The sequence below is a fragment of the Rana temporaria genome, chromosome 5, assembly GCF_905171775.1.
Source record: "Rana temporaria chromosome 5, aRanTem1.1, whole genome shotgun sequence".
Lineage (NCBI taxonomy): Eukaryota > Metazoa > Chordata > Amphibia > Anura > Ranidae > Rana > Rana temporaria.
This window is the reverse complement of record NC_053493.1, coordinates 386,185,448-386,207,258: the sequence shown is the minus strand read 5'-3', so window position 1 is coordinate 386,207,258 and position 21,811 is coordinate 386,185,448. Positions and strand designations below refer to the sequence as shown.

The 21,811-nt window shown below is 43.0% G+C and overlaps 1 protein-coding gene and 1 non-coding gene across 4 annotated transcripts in view; both read left to right on the top strand.

Annotated features, from left to right (window-relative positions):
• SAMD12 (sterile alpha motif domain containing 12) overlaps window positions 1-21,811 on the top strand; it is a 936,923-nt gene that overhangs the window by 281,807 nt on the left and 633,305 nt on the right. For all 3 annotated transcript variants that reach the window (XM_040354887.1, XM_040354886.1, XM_040354888.1), the window contains exon 3: window positions 16,424-16,553. In XM_040354887.1, coding sequence (XP_040210821.1) covers window positions 16,424-16,553 — 130 coding nt within the window. The remainder of the gene's footprint in view (window positions 1-16,423; window positions 16,554-21,811) is intronic.
• Window positions 9,768-9,874, top strand: LOC120942087. Its single transcript, XR_005749887.1, has one exon. It is a non-coding gene; the product is annotated as a U6 spliceosomal RNA (small nuclear RNA).

Sequence of the window (21,811 nt, the reverse complement as noted above, 5' to 3'; positions counted from 1 at the left end):
AATCTGAATTTGAAGTCTGAATTTGCAGCCGAAAGAATTGCGGGTGTTAGCCGCTGGTGCAGCCGAAGAAACCCGTGGGTGTTAGCCGCGCCTCCTTTCCCGCCCCCCGCTGATTCAGCCGAAGAAGCCATTGGAGCTGGCCATGCTTCCTTTCCCGCCCCCTGCTGACGGCATTCCCAGCCGCCCGTCACCACGTGGAGTGAGTGTCCCCGAATTCAAAAAAGTCCCCCAATTCCCGCCAAGTAATGACCTGGTCCCGACTCCTCACCTCACACTGTGCACACTGCACAGGCTGCTGTAGGAGACCCGAGACGGCCGAGGACTGCAGGCAGCAAAACACTGACAGGACAGAGATTTCATCATCAGGTACTTGCTTGTGGGGATGCTGGCAGCAATTGATGGCACACTGGCAGCAATTGATGGCACACTGGTGGCACACTGACAGCAATTGATGGCACACTGGCAGCAATTGATGGCACACTGGCACCAATTGATGGCACACTGGCAGCAATTGATGGCACACTGGTGGCACACTGGCAGCAATTGATGGCACACTGGCAGCAATTGATGGCACACTGGCAGCAATTGATGGCACACTGGTGGCACACTGGCAGCAATTGATGGCACGCTGGCAGCAATTGATGGCACACTGGCAGTAATTGATGGCACACTGGCAGCAATTGATGGCACACTGGTTTATGTATGTCTTAGTGATTGATTAACATCTCAACTTCATTGATTTGAAATTGATACCCTTATTTTTTGTATGATTTTTGCTTTTGCTCATCACTGCCACACACATGCAGCCATGCATTGCACGTGTGTGGCAGTAATGAGCAAAACTAAAAATCATACAAAAAAAAAGCTATCAATGAAGTTGTGATGTGAATCAATCACTAAGACAATAAGACATACATAAACCATAATTTATGACATGGCATACATTGTCGTTTGGCAGGACTTTATGGGGACAATGTCTGCAGTCTCTGATCCTCTCTAGTATCATGTCTGCAGTCTCTGATCCTCTCTGGTATCATGTGCGCAGTCTCTGATCCTCTCTGGTATCATGTCCGCAGTCTCTGATCCTCTCTGGGAATTTTCACTAATATGAGTCACAAATAGTGAAAAATGTTCATTGTTTTGCGAAATTTTGTTTAATAAATTACATTTTTTTTCTTGTAAGGCAACCTCACTTTTTCATTGTTTAACTATAACAAGTACTCGTACCAGTTGTCCAACAATGATATTTACTGCTTTTTATAAAGAAATACAATTGATTTTATGCAGTATTGAGTTTAGCCTTTTGGCCCGGCCCTCCAAAATATTTTTAGTTTTTCATGTGGCCCCATCGAAAAAATAATTGCCCACCCCTGCTTTAAATGGTCCTATCTACCTGTCAGTACCACTGACTGGAATTCTACTTCTCTCTACCCTCACTATATGTCACATATTTATCAAACATGTTTGCAGTCTGTATTTAGCACATCATCTACTGCTGGAACAAAAAAAACTGAAAAACACTTCTAATAATTTGCAAAAGTATTTTACCCCATGTGCGAAAACATCATTTACTGCGAGGCGATATTGATTTATTTCATATTGCTTTTAAGAACTGTGCAAATACACAATTACAATTTATTTATTTCTATTACCTTAAGTCACGGCTGCTCATATCACCTATTGATTTTTATTTTTCTCTCAATGCACAAAATTTGCCGAACGCCAAGTCTAATGCCGCATACGCTTGTCTGGGCTGAATGGAAAATTGCCCACTTTTCTTTTTTACTGTTCGGTTGAATTGTGGATCATTTGTGAGGGTCCAAACAGGTTCACCCTGTGTCTTTAATGCCCTTCATTTTCATAATTGCTATTTATTTGTAAAAATGACAACATTTTGCGCTACTGTATATGATGTGTTTATCCTCTTTCTTCCAGAACTGAGCTTTGTATTTAAGCCTTGTGTCAGAAAAAATACTTTAAATGGGGTGGTAAATGTTTCATGGTATCAAATAACCCTAAGCAAATGTACAAAATATACTTTAGTGGACCTCTAAGCAACCTTACCAAGTCAGAATGAATACATTCCTGACACAAAATACAGCAACGATATACCGTATTTATCGGGGTATACCGTGCCCCGGCATATAACGCGCACCCCAAGCTTAGCAAGGTAAAAAAGGAAAAAAAACTAAAACAAATTTTTGCCCTGCGTCCATCGGCGGCCTTGTCCGGCGACTGTCTGCGGCCTTGTGGGTGTCCATCTGCGGCTTCCTTGCGCGGGGTCTGTCCAGCGTGTCGGTCTGCGTCCTCCATCCAGGTGTCCGTCTCCATCCAGCGTGTCCGCCTGCGGCCTCCATCCAGGTGAGCGTGTCCGGTGTTCGTTTTTGGATTTCCTGTGTGTTCGGCTTCTCTCGGCTTGTCTCGGCTTCTCTTGGCTCCTCTCGCATGGCTGCGGGCGGAGCCTAGCGTGGCCAAGCCTAGCCGAGTGCGCAGTACACTCGGCTCGGCTCTCGGAGAGACAGCGGGGATCGGCGTATATCGCGCACCCAAGATTTTCCCCTGATTTTAAGGGGAAAAAGTGCGCATAGGCCGATAAATACGGTAACTGAATATATATATATATATATATATATATATATATATATATATATATATATATATACATACACATACACATACACATACACATACACATACACATACACATACACACACACACACACACACACACACAAAATATATTACCAGAAGTATCGGGACACTTGCCTTTACACGCACATCAACTTTAATGGCATCCCAGTCTAAGACTCCATACACACTATAAGGCCCCGTACACACGACCGAGTTTTTCTCGTCGAGTTCCTTGTTCGGCTGTCAGAAAACTCGTCGAGCCAACTGTTCCCATTGCCCAACGAGGAAATAGAGAACATGCTCTCTTTTTGGCTCGACGAGTTTCCTGACGGGTTTATCGGCGAAAAGTGTACACACGACCGGTTTTCTCGGCAGAATACGTCTCCCATCGAGTTTCTTGCTGAATTCTGCCGAGAAAACCGGTCGTGTGTACGGGGCCTTAGATTTTCTGCATATTTTTGTCTTCAGATTTACCAAGACCATGCAGTGCAAGGGCCTGGCTGATTGCATACAAATTGAAACTCTTAATATTTGACCTCCCCATATTATATGGTTTTGGTAAATCTGAAGACAAAAATATGCAGAAAATCTAATGGTGTTTATGGGGCTTTAGTCTGCAGAGTTCACCCTTTGCAGCTTTAACAGCTTCAACTCCTCTGGGAAGGCTGTCCACAAGGTTTAGGAGTGTCTATGGGAATGTTTGACCATTCTTACAGAAATGCATTTGTGAGGTCTGGTACTGATGTTGATGGGAAGGCCTGGCCCGCAGTCTCCGTTCTAATTCAGCCCAAAGGTGAGGTCAGGCGAGTCAAGTTCCTCCATCCCAAACTCGCTCATCCATGTATTTATGCACCTTGCTTTCTGCACTGGTCCAATTCATTAGGTAAAGGGGGGGATTATGGTGTGGGCCTGTTTTTCAGGGGTTGGGATTGGCCCCTTAGTTTTAGAAAATTTTGGACAATTTCACGCTCCCAACTTTGTGGGAACAGTTTGGATATGGGCCCTACCTGTTACAACATGACTGTATTTTTTATACAATTTTCTGATTTGTGTGGGTCTTAAAGGAGTTGTAAAGGCAGAAGGATTTTTTTTTATCTTAATGCGTTTTATGCATTAAGATAAAAAACCTTCTGTGTGTAGCAGCCCCCCAGCACCCCCCAATTACCTACCTGAGCCTATTCTCGCTCCAGCGATGTCCACGATCCTCTTAGCCATCCGAGACACTCCTCCAGATTGTCTGAGACAGAGCAGTGGCGCCATTGGCTCTCACGACTGTCAGTCAAAGTCAGTTAGCCAATCAGGGGAGAGAGGGAGCGGAAGCCAGGTTAAGGCTCCGTGTCTGAATGGATACACGTAGCTCTGACTCAGCTTGGGTGCCCCCTGTAGCAAGCTGCTGGCTAAGGGGCACTCAAAGGAGGGAGGGGCCAGGAGCAGCAAAGAGGGACCCGAGAAGAGGAGGATCCGGGCTGCTCTGTGCAAAACCAACTGCACAGAGGAGGTAAGTATAAAATGTTTGTTATTATTTTTATAGAAGAAGAATCTGAGCCTTTACAATCACTTTAAATGAAGGGAAATTTCCCAAATTTATCCAAAAAAATAAAAATGACAGGGACTCTACTGTACTCAATCCAAAAAAGAAAAAAAAGTTATGACTTTGGATATTCTTTTAGATATTTAATTTTACTGGAATTTGACACACAAAAACCCATAAAATAAATATATAAATAGCCATATTTTTCTGTCCAAAAGCAGGGCCAGGATTTTAGGGCTTTAATTTTTAATTTTAGGATTCTAATTTTCAATTTCAAGACTCTAAATTCCCAATTTTTCTTTCCAGCTGTCACAGCTGGAAAGAGAGATGATCTGTTCATAATCTCACGGTATTTTCCACACTTTTAATTGCTGAGAGTGACTGACTGACTTACTGATGGATTTATTTTTTGTCTTCTTGTTGTTCTCCAGCTTCACGCTGATGCCTGTTTTGTTTGAATTCTTTAACTATGAACGTTTCTCTTTCTCTCTCTATCCCTCTGTGGCTCTGAGCCCAAAATAGAAGCGGTTTCTACCATGGAAGTTGAGAATTTCTGAATATATTTAAATAGAGTTCACTAATGAATCTCACCAAGGCTAAACAGTGAATAGGTTTCCAAAAAATGTATTTTCGGGCAAAAATCATATTTTACTCCTATTTAACATTGTTTACACTTTTAGAATATGATTAAACATAATGTATCAGGAGTGCTCATTTTTATCCTGAAATTAGCCTCAAGCCCCTGTGACAGGAAGTCAGGTAAATCTGTGGGTGTTGTCACAAACGGGAGATACATTTCTGCCTTGTTTAGACAATACACCAATTGTTATTAGGCGTCGGCTGCAAAAGTAGCCAGAAAAGGTTTAGGGCGTTGGAAGACTTCAGCTGTTCAGAATGAGGCAATTAAGGCCTCTATAAGTAATCCAGAGGATTACAACTGATTTGCTGCATCCTGAGGCTTTGTGAGTAAGGAGAGCAGTAGCTGAAAGTCTTCTGAGGAGGTGAGGTGGTGACTGATTTTTCTGTGTGACAAAAAATCAAAAAGACTATTGTTTTTTCTGCTGTATGACCAGCAGTGTCTGCCCAGCACTAGGCTGTGCCAGACTCTCTAGATAGGTTCCTGTGTGGTGAAGGTAGACACCCAAGTGGCCAGGGTTTATTTTATGTTTGATTTTGTTTATGCTGTTTGGATGCTTGCACTTGTTTCCAGCAAGATGGAAGAATAAACCAAAATCTTTGTTTTCAACCATCTTCGACTAAATTCAGTGTGTAGTGAACCCATCCAGGGGGTCACACACCCTGCTACCGAGCTAACCCCTTACACCGCGTACACACGACCATTTTTCATGACGAGATGCAATTTTTTTAAATTGGTTGCGTGTAGGCTCTAGAGCATTTTTCTTGTCGAGGAAAATGGGCATTAGAAATCTAGAACATTCTCTATTTTTTCTCGTTGTTTTTTACATCGTCGTTTGAAAAACGGTTGTGTGTATGCTTTAACGACGGGGGGAAAAATGCGCATGCTCAGAAGCGAGTTATGAGACGGGAAATTTGCATAATCAGCCCAAAGGGTGGCGCCATTCTAATGGAACTTCCCCTTTATAGTGCCGTCGTACGGGTTGTACGCCACCACGCTTTGCTTGAGCATTTTTTATCACGATCGTGTGTATGCAAGGCAGGCTTGACAAGAATCACGTCGAGAAAAACGTTTCTTTTCCATGACATTACTGATCCGCCCCATGTGAAAGGGCCCTAAAAATGGCCGTGTGTACGTGGCATTGTGTGATAATTGTGTGGAATTGAATGCCAAACTGCTGATAATTTGCTTACATTTGTAATTCGGAAACAAAACAAAGACACCTTTACCAACTCTTAAAAATGGTTACCAGTTCCAATCCAAACTACATATGTGGCCTCTGAAGTATGTTTCGGAATATTGCCTCGTAGTAGGAGCCATTTCCAGGGTCAGCTTTTTGGCTCACTTTTTCACATTGGTATGCAGAATTTTCTATTATTTAGGGAAATCTACTTTACCCTTTAAACATTCAATATTTTCCGTGCCACTGGACTGCATGCCACACTACACCTGAGTCTAATAGATCCACCCCAAACAGTTGGCAATGTGTTTTTTTGTTCAGATGCTTCTCTTTTTTTTGTTTTTTGTTCTCCAAACAAATCTTTGTTGATTGTGGCCAAAGAGTTAGGCCCCTTTTACACTGGGGTGGTGGTTGCATTGGTGGTAAAGCCGCGCTATTTTTAGCGGAGCTTTACTGTCATTTAACGCTGGCAATTTACTATCTATAACGCTTTGCCAGCGTTATAGCCGCGATGCCTATTCATTTCAACTCTCAGCTGTTGACAAGGCTGGACTGGAACATAAATTTGGCCCTGGACTTCATCCAGACTGGCCCACTTTGACAGGTCTCTCCCATGGTGGCCGGACAACTCCTGCACCCCCCCTGGCCACCCAAGCCCCCTCTCCCCATTCACTAGCCACTAGCCGTTCTACTTTATTAGAGTAGAACGGCTGGTACTCTTATAGGCAGTACCAGCGGGGAAGCTAGACATTATTTCACCCGGGGCAAAGAATCAGTTCGGTGCCCCCCATTATGGGACAAGATTAGGCAGAAATGAGAAACTCCCAAGCCATAGCTGTTGAGTCAGCTGTCTGTCCCCTCCCCCATGCTCCTCTGTCGTCCCCCATGCTCCTCTGTCATCCCCCTGCTCCTCTGGTCCTCCCCCTGCTTTTTTTCCCCCCCAGGTAAGTGCTGCGGGGAGAGAGAGACAGAGGAGCAGAGGGGGGCGGCAGTCCGCTGTCACTGAAGCCAGCCCACTGAGCCATCGGCCCATCGGGAAACTCCCTGTAGTCCCAATGGCCAGTCCATCACTGGCTATTGATGTTAACCCCATCAGCATTAGGAGATCAGCAATGTAAGGAGGACCTGGTGGCAATCTACAGTATGTAGCATCCAGCTGGACATAGGACACATATTAGCGGTAAGTTGTGTTGCATTGATAAAACGTATCCAAACTGTAACTTTAAAGCGGAGGTCCACCGACCATTTTTTTTTTTTTTTTTTTCAGACACTTAAATAATGACAATGTTACATTAACTTTTTTTGGTAAACTATCTCCCCCGATGTCCGGTTTCGATTTAAAAACTAACTTTTAAACATTTTGGATGGCCGGTTTCATCTTGCTTGTGGGCATGTGAAGCCCACAAGCATTAGCTTCCTGGATGCAGTGAATGCTGAGCTACCAGAATTCACCGCTCGTTCCCGCGCATGCTTCCAGGTTGCCATCACAACGGGCGGCGTTGTGTTTTGAGATCTCTCTTCATGTGGCCCCCTTACTTTATAGTTTAAACCTTGCACTTCTGTGGACAAATGGAAAGGGTCCGAGTGGTTTCATAGCAATATGCACCTTATCCCAGGTAAATATAGGTATGGAAAAAGAGGATATTGGGATTATAGCGGTGCTGAGAACATCATAATGTCAACATCAAAAGTTATTTTAATTTTTTATTAGATTAAAATATCATATAGATATTATACAAAATACACAGGCCCGGATTCACGTAGATGCGCGTAACTTTGTGCGGGCGTAACGTATCCTATTTACGTTACGCCTCCGCAACTTTTACAGGCAAGTGCCGTATTCTCAAAAGAAAGTTGCGGCGGCGTAGCGTAAATAGGCCGGCGTAAGTCTCCTAATTCAAATTGTGAAGAGGTGGGCGTGTGTTATGTAAATTAACCATGACCCGACGTGATTGATGTTTTGCACAAACGGACGCGTATCTGTACTGCGTCGGCCGGGCGTACGTTCGTGAATTTGCGTATCTAGCTGATTTACATATTTCTAGGCGTAAATCAGCGTACACACCCCTAGCGGCCAGCGTAAATATGCAGTAAATATGCAGTTAAGATCCGACGGCGTAAGAGAATAGAATCAGTTACGCATAGATTTCTAAGAATCTGGCGCATAGATACGACCGCTCAGACTCAGAGATACGACGGTGTATCTGGAGATACGCCGTCGTATCTCCTTTGAGAATCTGGGCCATAATATACAAAAGAGGAAAAAGATTCAATAAAAACAGAATACTCAAACAGGTAAGGTAGACTGTGTGGGTCGCTGGTATTCCCAAGTAGAGTAAAGTGGTGGTCGTGTATGATCATACACAACCACCACTTTACTCTACCTGGGAATACCAGCGACCCACACAGTCTACCTTACCTGTTTGAGTATTCTGTTTTTATTGAATCTTTTTTCCTCTTTTGTATATTGTGTATTTTTTGTATAATATCTATATGATATTTTAATCTAATAAAAAATTAAAATAACTTTTGATGTTGACATTATGATGATCTCAGCACTGCTATAATCCCAATATCCTCTTCTTCCATACTTGCACTTCTGTGTTTCACTACCTCTGGAAATGTAGCGGTGCTGGGCGAGAGACACACTTTGGGCCAGATCCACGTAGACCGGGCGCAACTTAACTTTCCCGATTTAAGTTACACCGCCGCAAGTTAGTGCCCGATCCACAAAGCACTTACCTGGAAATTTGCAGCGGTGTAACTTAAATCCGTCCGGCGCAAGGCGGGCCCAATCGAATGGGGCGAGTCCCATTTAAATTAGGCGCGCTCCCGCGCCGGACGTACTGCGCATGCTCCGTCGGGTAAACTACCCGACGTGCATTTCGCTAACTGACGTCGCACCGACGTCATTTGCTTAGACGTTAACGTAAATGGTGTCCAGCGTCATTCACGGACGTCTTACGCAAATGACGTTGATGTTTACATTTCGACGCGGGAAAACGACGGCCATACTTAACATGGCTTAAGAGAACTAGGGCTCAGCCCTAGTTTTACGTGGCGTAACCCGACGGAAACTACGTAGATTTAGATCGACGGGCCGTTCGGGACGTTCGGGGATCGCCGTAAGTCTTCATTTGCATATTCTACGCCGGCCGCAATGGCCTCGCCACCTAGCGGCCGGTCTAGAATTGCATCCTTAGGTGTAATTGAATTACACTGTCGGATCTTAGGGCTAGCTATGCGTAACTGATTCTATGAATCAGTCGCATAGTTAGAAACAGAGATACGACGGCGTATCAGTAGATACGCCGTCGTATCTCGTTTCTGGATCTGGCCCTTTATTTCCCTACATCACACACACCAAGACTACTGCCTACACAGAGAAAAGGTGACCCCAGCAGGGGCTCCACAACATTACCCCTATAAAGGTAAGTGGTATATAAGAATAAACATATTAGTAAAAAGTTGGTGCCCAGAGTTCACCTCTAATCACCCATACTTTAAGTCTGGAGTGAGTCAGTCCACAAAGTGGTTCTTCTCCCATCCAGTGACATAAGGTCAAGTATCAACAAAACACTGGTTAATCACCCTATTAAGTAATTGGAGAAAAAAACAGCATTGGGAGAAAATCACATGGCTTACATTTCGATAAATAGAACAAATCCTGAGCGTAATACATGAAGTTTTAGAGAGCTACTTCTACAAAAACAAACAAGCCTAATTAAATGTTGTTGTGGGCACAGATGCTTTAGTTATAAAATATATAAAGATAAAAGAAATGGCAGGTGCTTGCTTCGGGAGCACAGCTACTAAAATTGGAACGATACAGAGAAGATTCGCATGGCCCCTGTGCAAGGAAGACACGTAAATTCATGAAGTGCGCCCTAAAAAAAATAAAAAATAATAATAAAAAATAAAAGAAATGGCAGAAATGGGGCTCAAACAATGTAGACGACACTGCAGTAAATTCTTTTACTTTTATTAATTCACACAAAAAAAGTTTCAGAAAACATACTGTATATATATTCCCATATCTGTAGCGTTGTCTTAAATTCCCTTTAAATATTGATGCACAATATTATCATTTAATTGACTCACCTATTAGAGTTACATAATATTCTACAGGAATCTATCTTCTATCTTAAAGTCACATTTATACAATGAAAAATGCTAATGTGCACTAAATTGCATACCAGATTGTGCCCCGGTATAGTGTATAATAGCAACCATTATGATAATAATCAAAACTCAATCCCTCCTGAGTCTGGAGCCATGAGTAAATTGATTATATTTGTGCTCATGATCATCCCATCTCTTCCAGACCAGCATGTCGGGGAATTATTAAACCTGAACCCAAGGCAGATATGAAAGACACAAATAAATATAGCGCATTCATTTAGTTCCCCTTTACAAAACTGCCTATGCAGGTAAGGGGGGTCTGTAGATAAGGACAGACTGTGCAGCTTTGATTAACTCCTTGACCTCCGAAAGATTTACCCCCTTAATGGCCAGGCCATTTTTTGCGATATGGCACTGCGTTATTTTAACTGACAATTGCACAGTCATGTCACGCTGTACCCAAACAAAATGTATGTCCTTTTTTTCCCACAAATAAAGCTTTCTTTTGTTGGTATTTGATCACCACCGTGTTTTATTTTTTGCGCTATAAACAAAAAAAAAAAACACAATTTTGAAAAATAAATAAAATATTTTTCACCTTCTGCTTTAAAACACATCCAATAAAAAATTTAAAAAATTAAATTTCTTCATCAGTTTAGGCCAAAATGTATTCTGCTACATGTTTTAAAATTTAAAAACATCCCATTAAAGCGGAGTTCCTACTTAAAAAAATATATTAAAAGTCGCCAGCCACAAATACTGCAGCTGCTGACTTTTAATATTCGGACACTTACCTGTCCCAGGGTGCAGCGTTGTGGGGGAACGAAGCCCCGCTCGTCTCCCCCTCCTCTCCGTGGGCGCTCGGCTGTGGCTTCACAGCCGGGCACTGTGCATGCATCTTGACTGGCTGAGCAATCATCTGGGACCTGTGACATGTCCCAGATGATTGCCAAGAGGGAGGGGGGAGAGGTGAACTTCCTTCCGGCACGGTGGTGCTAAAAAGAGGGTTTTCGTCCCCCCCAAAAAAATAACATGCCAAATGTGGCATGTCAGGGGGTCACCTTCCCTTAAAGCGGAAGTTCCATTTTTGGGTGGAACTCCGCTTTAAGTGTATGCTGAAGTGTATGTTGATTGATTTGGTCAACAGCATCTACAAACTATGGTGTGTATATATACTGGAATTTTTATTTAATTATTTTTACTAGTAATGGCGGTGATCAGCGACTTCTAGCGGGGTTGTGATATTGCGATTGATATTTGGACACTAACTGACACTTCTTACCCATTTTGGGAACCAATGACCAGTTACTGTACTAATGACACTGGCTTGAAAGGGGTTAAACACCTAGCAATCAAAGGGTTAAATATGTGCCTAACCAATGTTTGTGTTCTTTGTGTTCTGCTTTTACTAGGGGAAGTAATAGACTTCATTCCCTGCTTTGCAGGGGAAGAAAATCTTTTACTTCACCACTGACAGGACAGGGCAGTGCTCTGTCCTGTGTGAATTATTGATGATCCCAGGGTGCTGGTCCTAATCCATTGGTCGGCATCCAGTGATCCACATCTGCTGTGCTTAATCACAGCACGGCTGGGTCGCCGACGGCGCATGCGTGTGCCCCCTACCCCGGAAATGTCAGATCGCGTACTAGGTATGTGATATGGTACAGCTGAGCCAGCTTGCCGTCGTATATGCAAGTCATATGGTCGGAAAGCAGTTCAAGTTGAATAATACCTTTGCTATAGGTGTAGGACAATTACTGTATGTACTAATCATGAAACCTGACAGAAAAACTCCCATAAATCAAAGTCTTAAGACAAGAAAAAACAGCTCCCATATATGTATTTCATGTGTCTTTCGCTGCTTGCCTGATGATCCGTTTTAAAGATTAAGTTCAACTTTTCTAATAAAATTTACAATTTAGAGTTTAATTAGGTGCACTACCTGTAGAGCCATCACAACTTACCCACTGTCCAGATAAAAAAAAACACTAATGGGAGAGATCTGTGTTTTCCTGCCTAGGATCTGGAATGCCCTGTACATTGGGCGGGCTTCCAGCAGCTCCGGAATGGGTGCTCTCCCTCTTTTAAGATCCATGCATGCTAATGCTTGCCTTGTCACAGAGAAGGGAAGGTGCATTGCATATATGTAATGCCTGAAAAATGGAAAGTGCTCATTCCAGTGATGCTTGGAGGATGCCCAATGTAAGGGGTGTCCTACATCCCAAGCAAGACGGCACATATCTCTCCCAGTAATCGTTTTTTTTAGCCAGGATGTGGGTAAGCCGTGATAGTCTCACTAATGGAATTCACAATAATCTCCAAGTTTTAATTGAAATTAGGTTTGCTTTCCCATTTCATACGAATTCTAGAACTGGGATAGGGATTGGGAACAGCTTTAGGATGCCCAGAACTAACAACTTGAATGAGGACACTATAATGAAACAGTTAACTGGAGTAGAGTAGAATCTTCTGTACAGACGGTAGCAATAGCTCAGCACATGGGGCTTCCTCTGAGGGTACAGCCATGGCAGCAGGCCTGGAACAGTCCCTCTAGCAAAAGGGCTGTAAAGGCAAACACCTCTCTCCTGAGAATTCTCTAAGGCCTTATCACTGTGATCTAGGCAATCTGAAGACTTTCCTCCAGCTTCGGCCTACACTGGCACAAAGTCTCCCAGGAGGGTCCTTTTTGGGTGTTGCCTTAGGTGTTCCTGCGACCATGGGGTGATTATTCAGCTCCTTGAGAAATCTGGCATCAAGCAGAACTTTATAAAGCTTCTCCTAAGCCTTGGGAAGATTTAACAACATTTCCAGGCTGGGTCCCTCTCCTACAGGCAAAGGTCCCTGCTACTCCCTGCTCTCGCTCTTATATACAACTCTCAGCCCCCTTCTGGCCATTTTCCCAACCAGGGTTTAGCTGAGGCTGTATCCAGGACCTGCTCAGACTCAAGTCTCTCCACCTGCTATGTTCCAGAGACTTTTGGAAAGATAGGATGAAGACAGGCAAGCCTGCAGCTGTAGAACCAAAGTAGGCAAAAGTCAAGCCACAAGCTCCACTGGCTACAGCAGAGCCTAAACAACTAAACTTTACCTCTTAATTCCCTAATTACGGTAGCACCTGACTACACGCTACCTATATGTGCAGATATGGGTGTGTTAGCGCTCCCCTGTTATGCTTGTACTTCATGGGTATGTTACGACTTTTTTTCATGTGTTTTGTCATATTTGAAAACTCAGTAAAGACGATTAAACATTAAAAAAAGCTCCAAATTCTCCCCCACCTTCTCAACGCGGCAAAACGCCTTATACCGTTGCATTGGAAAAGTTCACATATTCCGAGCGAGCAGGATTGGCTGGGAAAGATTGGGGAGATCATGGAGGCGGAGAGTTGGCTCTCCAGCTGCAGAGATACTCGTAAAAAAAAATTTGACCTTGCTTGGGCCAGTTGGAAAGCCCAAGTGCATGACACAGCCACAGTTTCATCCAGTCTGGATGTTGCGTTGCTCACCTTGGCAGACCCTTCCTTTGGGAGGCTAGTACAGGCACACCGCCAGTCGTCAACCTCGGGACCCACTTGATAGTGGCTCATCATGCTGACAAACCCGGCGAGAGCTGTACACGCCTTCATCCCCTTTTCTATCTCTTCTTATCTCCTTTTTCTCTTCTGTTTTTCATCTATCTTTAGCTATCTCTCTTCTCCCCCCCCCTATTTCACTGTTGGTTGCGTATCTGTTTTTTTTTTTTGTTTTTTTTTACTGTTACTGCTGTTTTTCTACATTTTTGCTCGCGGGACACGGGGGTGTCTTTCTTTTTGTTTTTTTGGGCTGCCTGGACGGCCTTCAGGTTTCTGGTCGGCTGGGTACTTCAAATCTTTATTGTGGCTCATTTATATGGGGGCCATGATTGTCGCCGCCCTAGGGCCGGACGTTGGGACACCTTGCCCTCCTTCTGTTTGGGGGGAGGCCTGCCCACATGGATCGAATATCCGGGCTGGTCTGGACGGGCGAGGTGCCCCGGCATTTGGACGCTGCTGCCTGGGGTTCTCCCCGGAGTCGTGAGATGGCTGTCCATGCTTGGACTAAGCTTATATACCCCTGGGGTTCCTGCCCCCCTCATCATTTTGGGGTGTGTGGTAATTGGGAGTGCTAGGTCAATGAACTAAATTGCATAGAGTAATTGCATACATATACATATACAGATAAAGTGCATTAGTGCTCAATATAGTAATAATATTACGTGAACATTACAGTGTTCAAAGATAATTAATCAAATAAACAACGTGCAAAATTATACAAAATCATAGACAAGTGTGATCAATTTGAGAAAGTCCATAGGGTCCTTCTATCAGACGACTCAGGGTTTACACCATCACCATGTCCAACAGCTACCAAGACATCACCCGGTGAATAAGGTAGGAATGCCTACTCATCAGACCACCATGACCCCTTTAACTAAAAAGGAAAGGTCAGGTGGAGCTTTGTTTGGTTATGGATCTGCTTCTGTTCACTTGTGCACACCAAGAGAAATCTGGTTGTTACTCCACCACAATGTTGTTCAGAAATAAAATGAAAAAAGCAGGGCCATAACGTAATTCCATTTTATTAAAACAAAAGCCAAGTGGCCGCTTACTTTAAAATGTGCCTTGTCTCGGCACGGGAGGAATACCGTATCTGTTACCAAGTCGGGATGAGAAGCAGCATTCCCGCTCGTGCTGTGTTGAACCAGCGTGCGTTCCACCGTCGTGGTATCCAGAAACTGGAAGTGGCCGGAAGAGGAAACATTTCGTTGGGGCTGGGGAAAAAAACGATTTGAATCGTAAATCGAGTTGCAAGGTCAAATCGATTCAGATTTTCAGTAAATCGATTTTTTGGATTTTTTTTTCACTTGGACCGGCACTGACACCGCCCTGGGCCTTGAGAAACTGTGGGCAGGAGTTTTTAGGCGAGGCCATGGCTTCGGCCTAGTCCATGAGGCCGGATGCCGCGGACTAGGCCGAAGCCGTGGCCTCGCCTAAAGACTCCTGCCTGCAGCTCCTCAGGTCCATAAAAAAAAAAATACTTGATTCAAATCGTGAATCAAGTTTTTTTTTTTTTTTTTTTTTAATCGCAGATATTTGGGGGGAGAAATTCGCCCAGCTCTACGTTTTGTCATAGTCACGTCATCAGGAAGCAATAACCTACGTTGTTTTCCACAGGTTGAAGCCCATACAACTTTGTTTCCCACAACATGTGTACAGTTGCCATATTCTACCCTCTTCGATACTTTTTCTTCTTCATCTTTATTCCCTAAAAACTTTTCAACTCCCCATTTTGCTTCCCAACAATTCTTCCAAGCAAGGTCCTATTAAAAAAGCACACAGGTTAGAGGAAACTAGACACCAAGGTGGATTTAGGAGTCATCTATTATGAATCATGCTGTTATTATTAGAGCGTGTTTTAGCTCTTTAAAGAAGAGTTCCAGGCATATGAGCATGGCATTTTTTACATTTGGTACAGCTTGGACCAATACAGCCATGCATATATCATACCTGTGGGATCTTTCTAGAAGCTGGAAATTACTCCACTAGATTCTGGGTCTTGTGACGCGTGACTGCCCTGCTGCATTCTAAACATGGGAGGTGTATTCTAAATGAATGCACAGCGTTCTCTGATTAGATGAGATGGAGAGCATGGCTTTACCACCCCAACTCTCCACTGTGCCCAATCCGAGAATGCATTGCATTCATTGAGAAAAACATTCAGGCCGGATTCACGGTGCGGTGCGAATTTCAGCTCTCTTATCTCTGCAGAGAGATTAGACAACTGTTCAGCTGATCAGCTCTGTTTTAGATGCGAATTTGGAGACCTGTGAGAGGGGAGGGAGAGGGGAGAAGTGTATTGAGCTGAATGAGAAAAATCCTGAAAATAAATGAACACATCTGCGAATCAAATGCGTGCCCATAGAAGATAATGGGCCTGAATTCGCACCTGAGCCGCACCGCAATGCCTAGAAAACGCACACGTTTTTTCGGCAATGCGCAGTGCTAATGCATCGCACATATGTGAACCAGCCTCATTGAAATCAATGTATTTTATAATGTTATGCGAATTGGATGCGGTTTAAGCCGCAACCAATTCGCATAGGTGTGAACCCGGCCTCAGAATGCAGTAGGGCAGCCACTCGGCACAAGAACCAAAAGCTAGTGGAGATCACTGAAGTGTAACCATATGTAAAATGCCATACCTGAAATTAATCTTTAAAGTTTTTCTTTGTTGTTGTTTTTTTTTTTTTAATCCATGTTGTACGAAAAATTTTAACAAAAATTAAATTTTTTTATTTTTTTCAGCCCACTATACTTAAAGCAACCAAACCCGTAGCATTTTGGACACAACACGATGTGTGTAAGTGGTTGAAGAAGCATTGTCCAAGCCAGTATCAGCTCTACCATGATTCTTTTAAGGAGCACGATATAACAGGTAATTTATACAGCGATTCATTTGTGTTTTTACTTTCTGCATAGAATGTCAAGAATTTATGTAGGGTTTTGATGACCAATGTTAGATAATGGATATAGAAAATACTAGGGTTGTCCAGATACCGATACCAGTATCGGTATCGGGACCGATACCGAGTATTTGCGCTAGTACTCGTACTCGCGCAAATACTCCCGATACCAAAATAGAATACTTTTTTTTTATTTATTTTTTTTGTGACATCGAACACAAATTGGATGGCACCATTGGATGGCACTGATAGGTGGCACTGGCATTGATTGAATGGCACTCATAAATGGATGGCACTGATAGGTGGCACTGGCATTGATTGGGTGGCACTGATGAGATGCACTAATAAGCTGCCTCCCTGCACTGATGCACTAATGGGCACTGATCTGCACTGATAGGTGGCACTGGCTAGCTGCACTTTTGGGCACTGGCACCGATGAGCTGCACTGACAGTGATCACTCCTTCAATGATATGTAGTTTTCCAGTACCGTATGCTAAAAAACAGCCCCACACCATGATGTACCAGTTCTTCATAATTCTAAAGAAAATATCTTTGGTCTGTATTGTGGTTTGAAAACGGTCACATGACATTAAAAAAAGTATCGGTATTCGGTATCGGCGACTACTTGAAAAAAAGTATCGGTACTTGTACTCGGTCCTAAAAAAGTGGTATCGGGACAACCCTAGAAAATACTAATAGCATGTAAGCATTTATTATTATTATTATTATTATTATTATTATTATTATAATACAGGATTTATATAGCGCCAACAGTTTAGGCAGCGCTTATGTCATCTAGTTGTTATACCAAAAAATTCAATATGTAATTGGGGCTGGACCATCGTTATAGAGTGTTCAAATTTATCCAATCGCTATTTTTATTATTTAACCTCCCTGGCGGTATGATTCTGTCTGAAAAAACATGCTGAAAGCGGTACAATTATTTGCAAGGAAATTTGGCATTTTATACTGTAGGCCTGTAATTTTTAGGAATAACTCACTTAAATCTGACCAAACAAGAATCTAATAGGCATCCTGGGTATGACATTTTTTTAAAAACAAAATTTTCAATTATAATATAATAAATAATTATAAATAATTATAGCAAGTAATAATATAATAAAAATAAAAATTATTCAATAATGTAATCAACTCAAAATCACTGAAATTTGCTCAGTTGCAGAATTGTCGCTGTCATTATTTTTTTTTTTTTATGACGAATTTCCCCACAAATCGCTATCGCACATTTTTGCAAGTGATTATAATTAATTTATTATCGCTGTTTTCTAGCTGATCTAAAACCATTTTTGACATAAAGGGACACTTTTGGACAATCTACAGTTTTTAGGCAGAAATTACATTTTTTATTTTTATAAAAGAACATGCAGGACACTGGGCAGACCACTAGGGACAAGGGGGGTGTGTATTTTTTACATACAGTACTGTAATCTATAAGATTACAGTATACTGTATGTAAAGTGTTTGTTTACTTTTTTGAATTTGGCGCCGTTCTCCGCTCCCGTGCGTCGTAACGTCGCAGGGAACGGAGATCGGCGGCACACGGAGACTGTGAATCGAGCGAGGAGGTGGCATCGCTCACACAGCGGGGTGGCATCGCTGGATCCAGGGACAAGGTGAGTAACTTGCCTGTGGATCCAGCGATAAGGTAAGCCGCGCCGCTGCACACTCTGCACGTCCACCCCGAGCGTGACTCGGGGTTACCGATCCTAACATTGAAAACCAACCCCGAGTCACGCTCGGGTTTACCGCCAGGGAGGTTAAAGGTAAGGTAAAGTATCTTGCAGAATTAAGGGTTTTTGAGACATCATTCCTCTGTGCCTCCTCGAAGTTCTCACTTCTCTTGTGTTGACAGCAGCATTATTTAAAGGCTGAGTTCACTTGTGGAATAAAACGGACTATGCAGTGAAATTTTTGCTTAATTTAAATGCCATACCTGTAGGCAATACAAACGCCTATTTTAATTTTTGCCCCAAGCTGCCAAGCTGCAAGGAGGCAACGTACAGTACATTGGAAGCTTGTGCCCAGCATAACATAACCTCATTCAAAACCCATGCATGAGCAGCTTCCTCTCCTTGTAGCAGCAGCACTGAATAAAGCCACTGCAACTACGGGGAGGGGCTCATCGCTTGGAATAGGAGTTTTTTGGTCAGGCTTTGGGAGTGCTGCTCATGGCCTATATGGTATTTACACTAAGCAACATTTTCTGCATTAAAAAAGATACAGTACTTTAGTTCCACTTAAAGGAAAATCAGTTGTTTTTTTATTTCAAGCTCTAGAACAGCCATTGTGAACCAGGGTCCTATGGAACCCTATGGTTCCTCCAGAGATTCTTAGACCGCGTACACACGGTCGAACATGTCTGCTGAAACTGGTCCGTGGACCAGTTTCCGCGGACATGTCCGACCGTGTGTACGGCCTAGCGGACAGGTTTCCAGCGGACAAAAGTTTCTTGGCAAGCTAAGAAACTTGTCCGCTGGAAACATGTCCGTCGGACATGTCCGATGGTTAGTACACCTAATCGGACATGTCCGCTGGTTATAACGTGTAACCAGCGTCCCCTGAAATCCCGTGCATGCGTCGAATTGATTTGACACATGCGTGGAAGCATTGCACTTCCGTGTTTGAGAACGTCGGTGTCTTCTACGTCACCGCGTTCTCTGTCCGCGGGGATTTTGGTCTGATGGTATGTACACACATCAGACCAAAAGCTCCCAGGAGACATGTCCGATGAAAACGGTCCGTGGACCGTTTTCATCGGACATGTCTCCTCGTGTGTACAGGGCCTTAGGGGTTCTTTGAACTTATCGCCTTTTTGATGGTTTCAGCATAGTTAAAGGGCCAACACCACTTGACAAATTCTGAGCATGACACTATTTATCTGTCTGTAAGGCCAGCATCATGACTACTGTAGTAAGGGGGGCATTCTTTCCAGGGACCACCAAGGGGCATCTTTCCAGTTGACCCCCAATGAAATGGTTTTAGTGTGGGTTCCCAGTAGCTTGAAAATTATTTTACGGGTCCCTATGAGGTAATGGTGTTGAGAAGAGCTCCTCTAGAATGATGAAGATAAGTAACATATGATTGCTTACTGCTTTAAGAAGGCAAAGCTGTATTTTACTGGAGGGTTTTTTCATTTGTTTTGATGCCAAAAATCTCAACTGATTGGTTATCCTGTCTTGCTGTTCCCAAACTCTACTTCATAGATGCTGTGGTGTCGATTTACTAAAACTGGAAAGTGCAAAATCTGGTGCAGGGTAGCCAATCGGCTTCCGCTTGTTCAATTAAAGTGATTGTAAAGGTTTTTTTATCTTAACACATTCTATGCATTAAGATAAAAAGCCTTCTGTGTTTAGCAGCCTCCCCACACCTCACCCCCCCCCACCTCAGCCACCCAATGCTCAACTGAGGTCCATCTAGATTCAGTGATGTTGCAGGAGTGTCTCGGCTGCCTGGGACACCCCTCATTGGCTGAGACAGCATGGCAATGCCATTGGCTCCTGCTGCTGTCAATCAATGTCAGTCATCCAATGAGGAGGAAAAGGGTGCGGGGCCATGCCATGGCTCCATGTCTGAATGGACAGAGGGAGCTGCGGCTCGGCTCAGGTGCCCCCATAGCAAGCTGCTTGCTGTGGGGGCACTCAACAGGAGGGAGGGGCCAGGAGCACCAAAGAGAGGCCCAAAAAGAGGAGGATCTAGGCTGTTGTGTGCAAATCCACTACACAGAGCAGATAAGTAAGATATGTTTGTTTTAAAAACAAAACAAAAAAACAAAAAAACAGAGACTTTACAATGACTTTAAAGGGTTTGTAAAGGAATTTTTTTTAATCTTAATCCTTTACCTTAATGCAGTGCTGTTTTCATGTCCTCATTGTTCGTTTTTGCTCTCAAGTTGCTGTAATTCTTCTCTGATCTCCACACTTCCTGGTTGTCTGTTTCCTGATGACCACAGTGCTGGGAGCTTTCTCTCTGTGGTCACTAAATTCAAGAAGGTGTGATTACTGTGTGTCTTGTTTTGTTTTCCAAACCATCACTGCTCTATGGCTCTGTATGCTCTGTAAGGCAGAGAAGCAGGAAACAACATGCAAAAACGAAACTAGAAACTACAGGTACATTATATGATTGATTTTTATCTATTTTTAATCGTTTTTAAAAGGAATCAATTAACTATTATGTCTCTATACCCTGTTCACAGTCATTTCAGCAAAAAAAAATTTTTTATTTACAACTCCTTTAAGCTTTGACAAAAAACCTGGAAGCTGATTGGTATCTATGCAGAGTTGCATCCGATTTTGTATTCTCTAGTTTTAGTAAATCAACCCCAATGGTTTATTTAAATTGTACTGACTAGGGCTAGGAAACACATAACATTGTTAATTTGATAAAGGGGCCAACGCCTTGGGTCCTTTATTTATTACAGATGGGAAATTCGGAAAGACAATAAATATATTTCGATACACTCACAAATCTGAAACAGAATACTCATATATTAAATGTAACATCTGTAACATATATTTCAAAAATGCATGAAATTATATTAATGAAAAGCATAGTCATGCCTTTCAAAGCATGCTTTGCAGATTCAGCATTTCCTACACAAGCTTCTTGTTCCTTGCCAAATTTTGGCTATATATACTATGAAATGTAATGATAACTATAAAGATAGGATAGAAATATGTAATGCAAAAGGAAATGGTCGTGAGATTTTGTATGAGGCCTGTCACCTACAAAAAAAGTAACAATAATAATAGTAATAATACAAAAAAGGTACATAGATAAAAATATTTATTTTACAAGCAAAGCAGAAACATATCATAATTTCAGAATACATAATACAATTAGTATGGAAATAAAGCCAAAAAAGGCTATAAGGAGCTGACACATAGATGGTAGAACTTGATTCATGAAGATGGGTATAAAATTGTATTTCAACACACAGGTACTTAAAGCGGATGTGCCACGGGAAAATAATAATAAAAGCAAGCAGCTACAAATACTGCAGCTGCTGACTTTTAATATTAGGACACTTACCTGTCCTGGAGTCCAGCGCCGATCGCAGCAGAGCACGAGCGATCGCTCATCTCTCTGCTGCTCCCTCCGCCATCCACGCTGAGGGAACCAGGAAGTGAAGCGCTGCGGCTTCACTGCCCGGTTCCCTACGGCGCATGCGCGAGTCGCGCCGAGCCCGCCGATTGGCTCCCGATGTGTGCT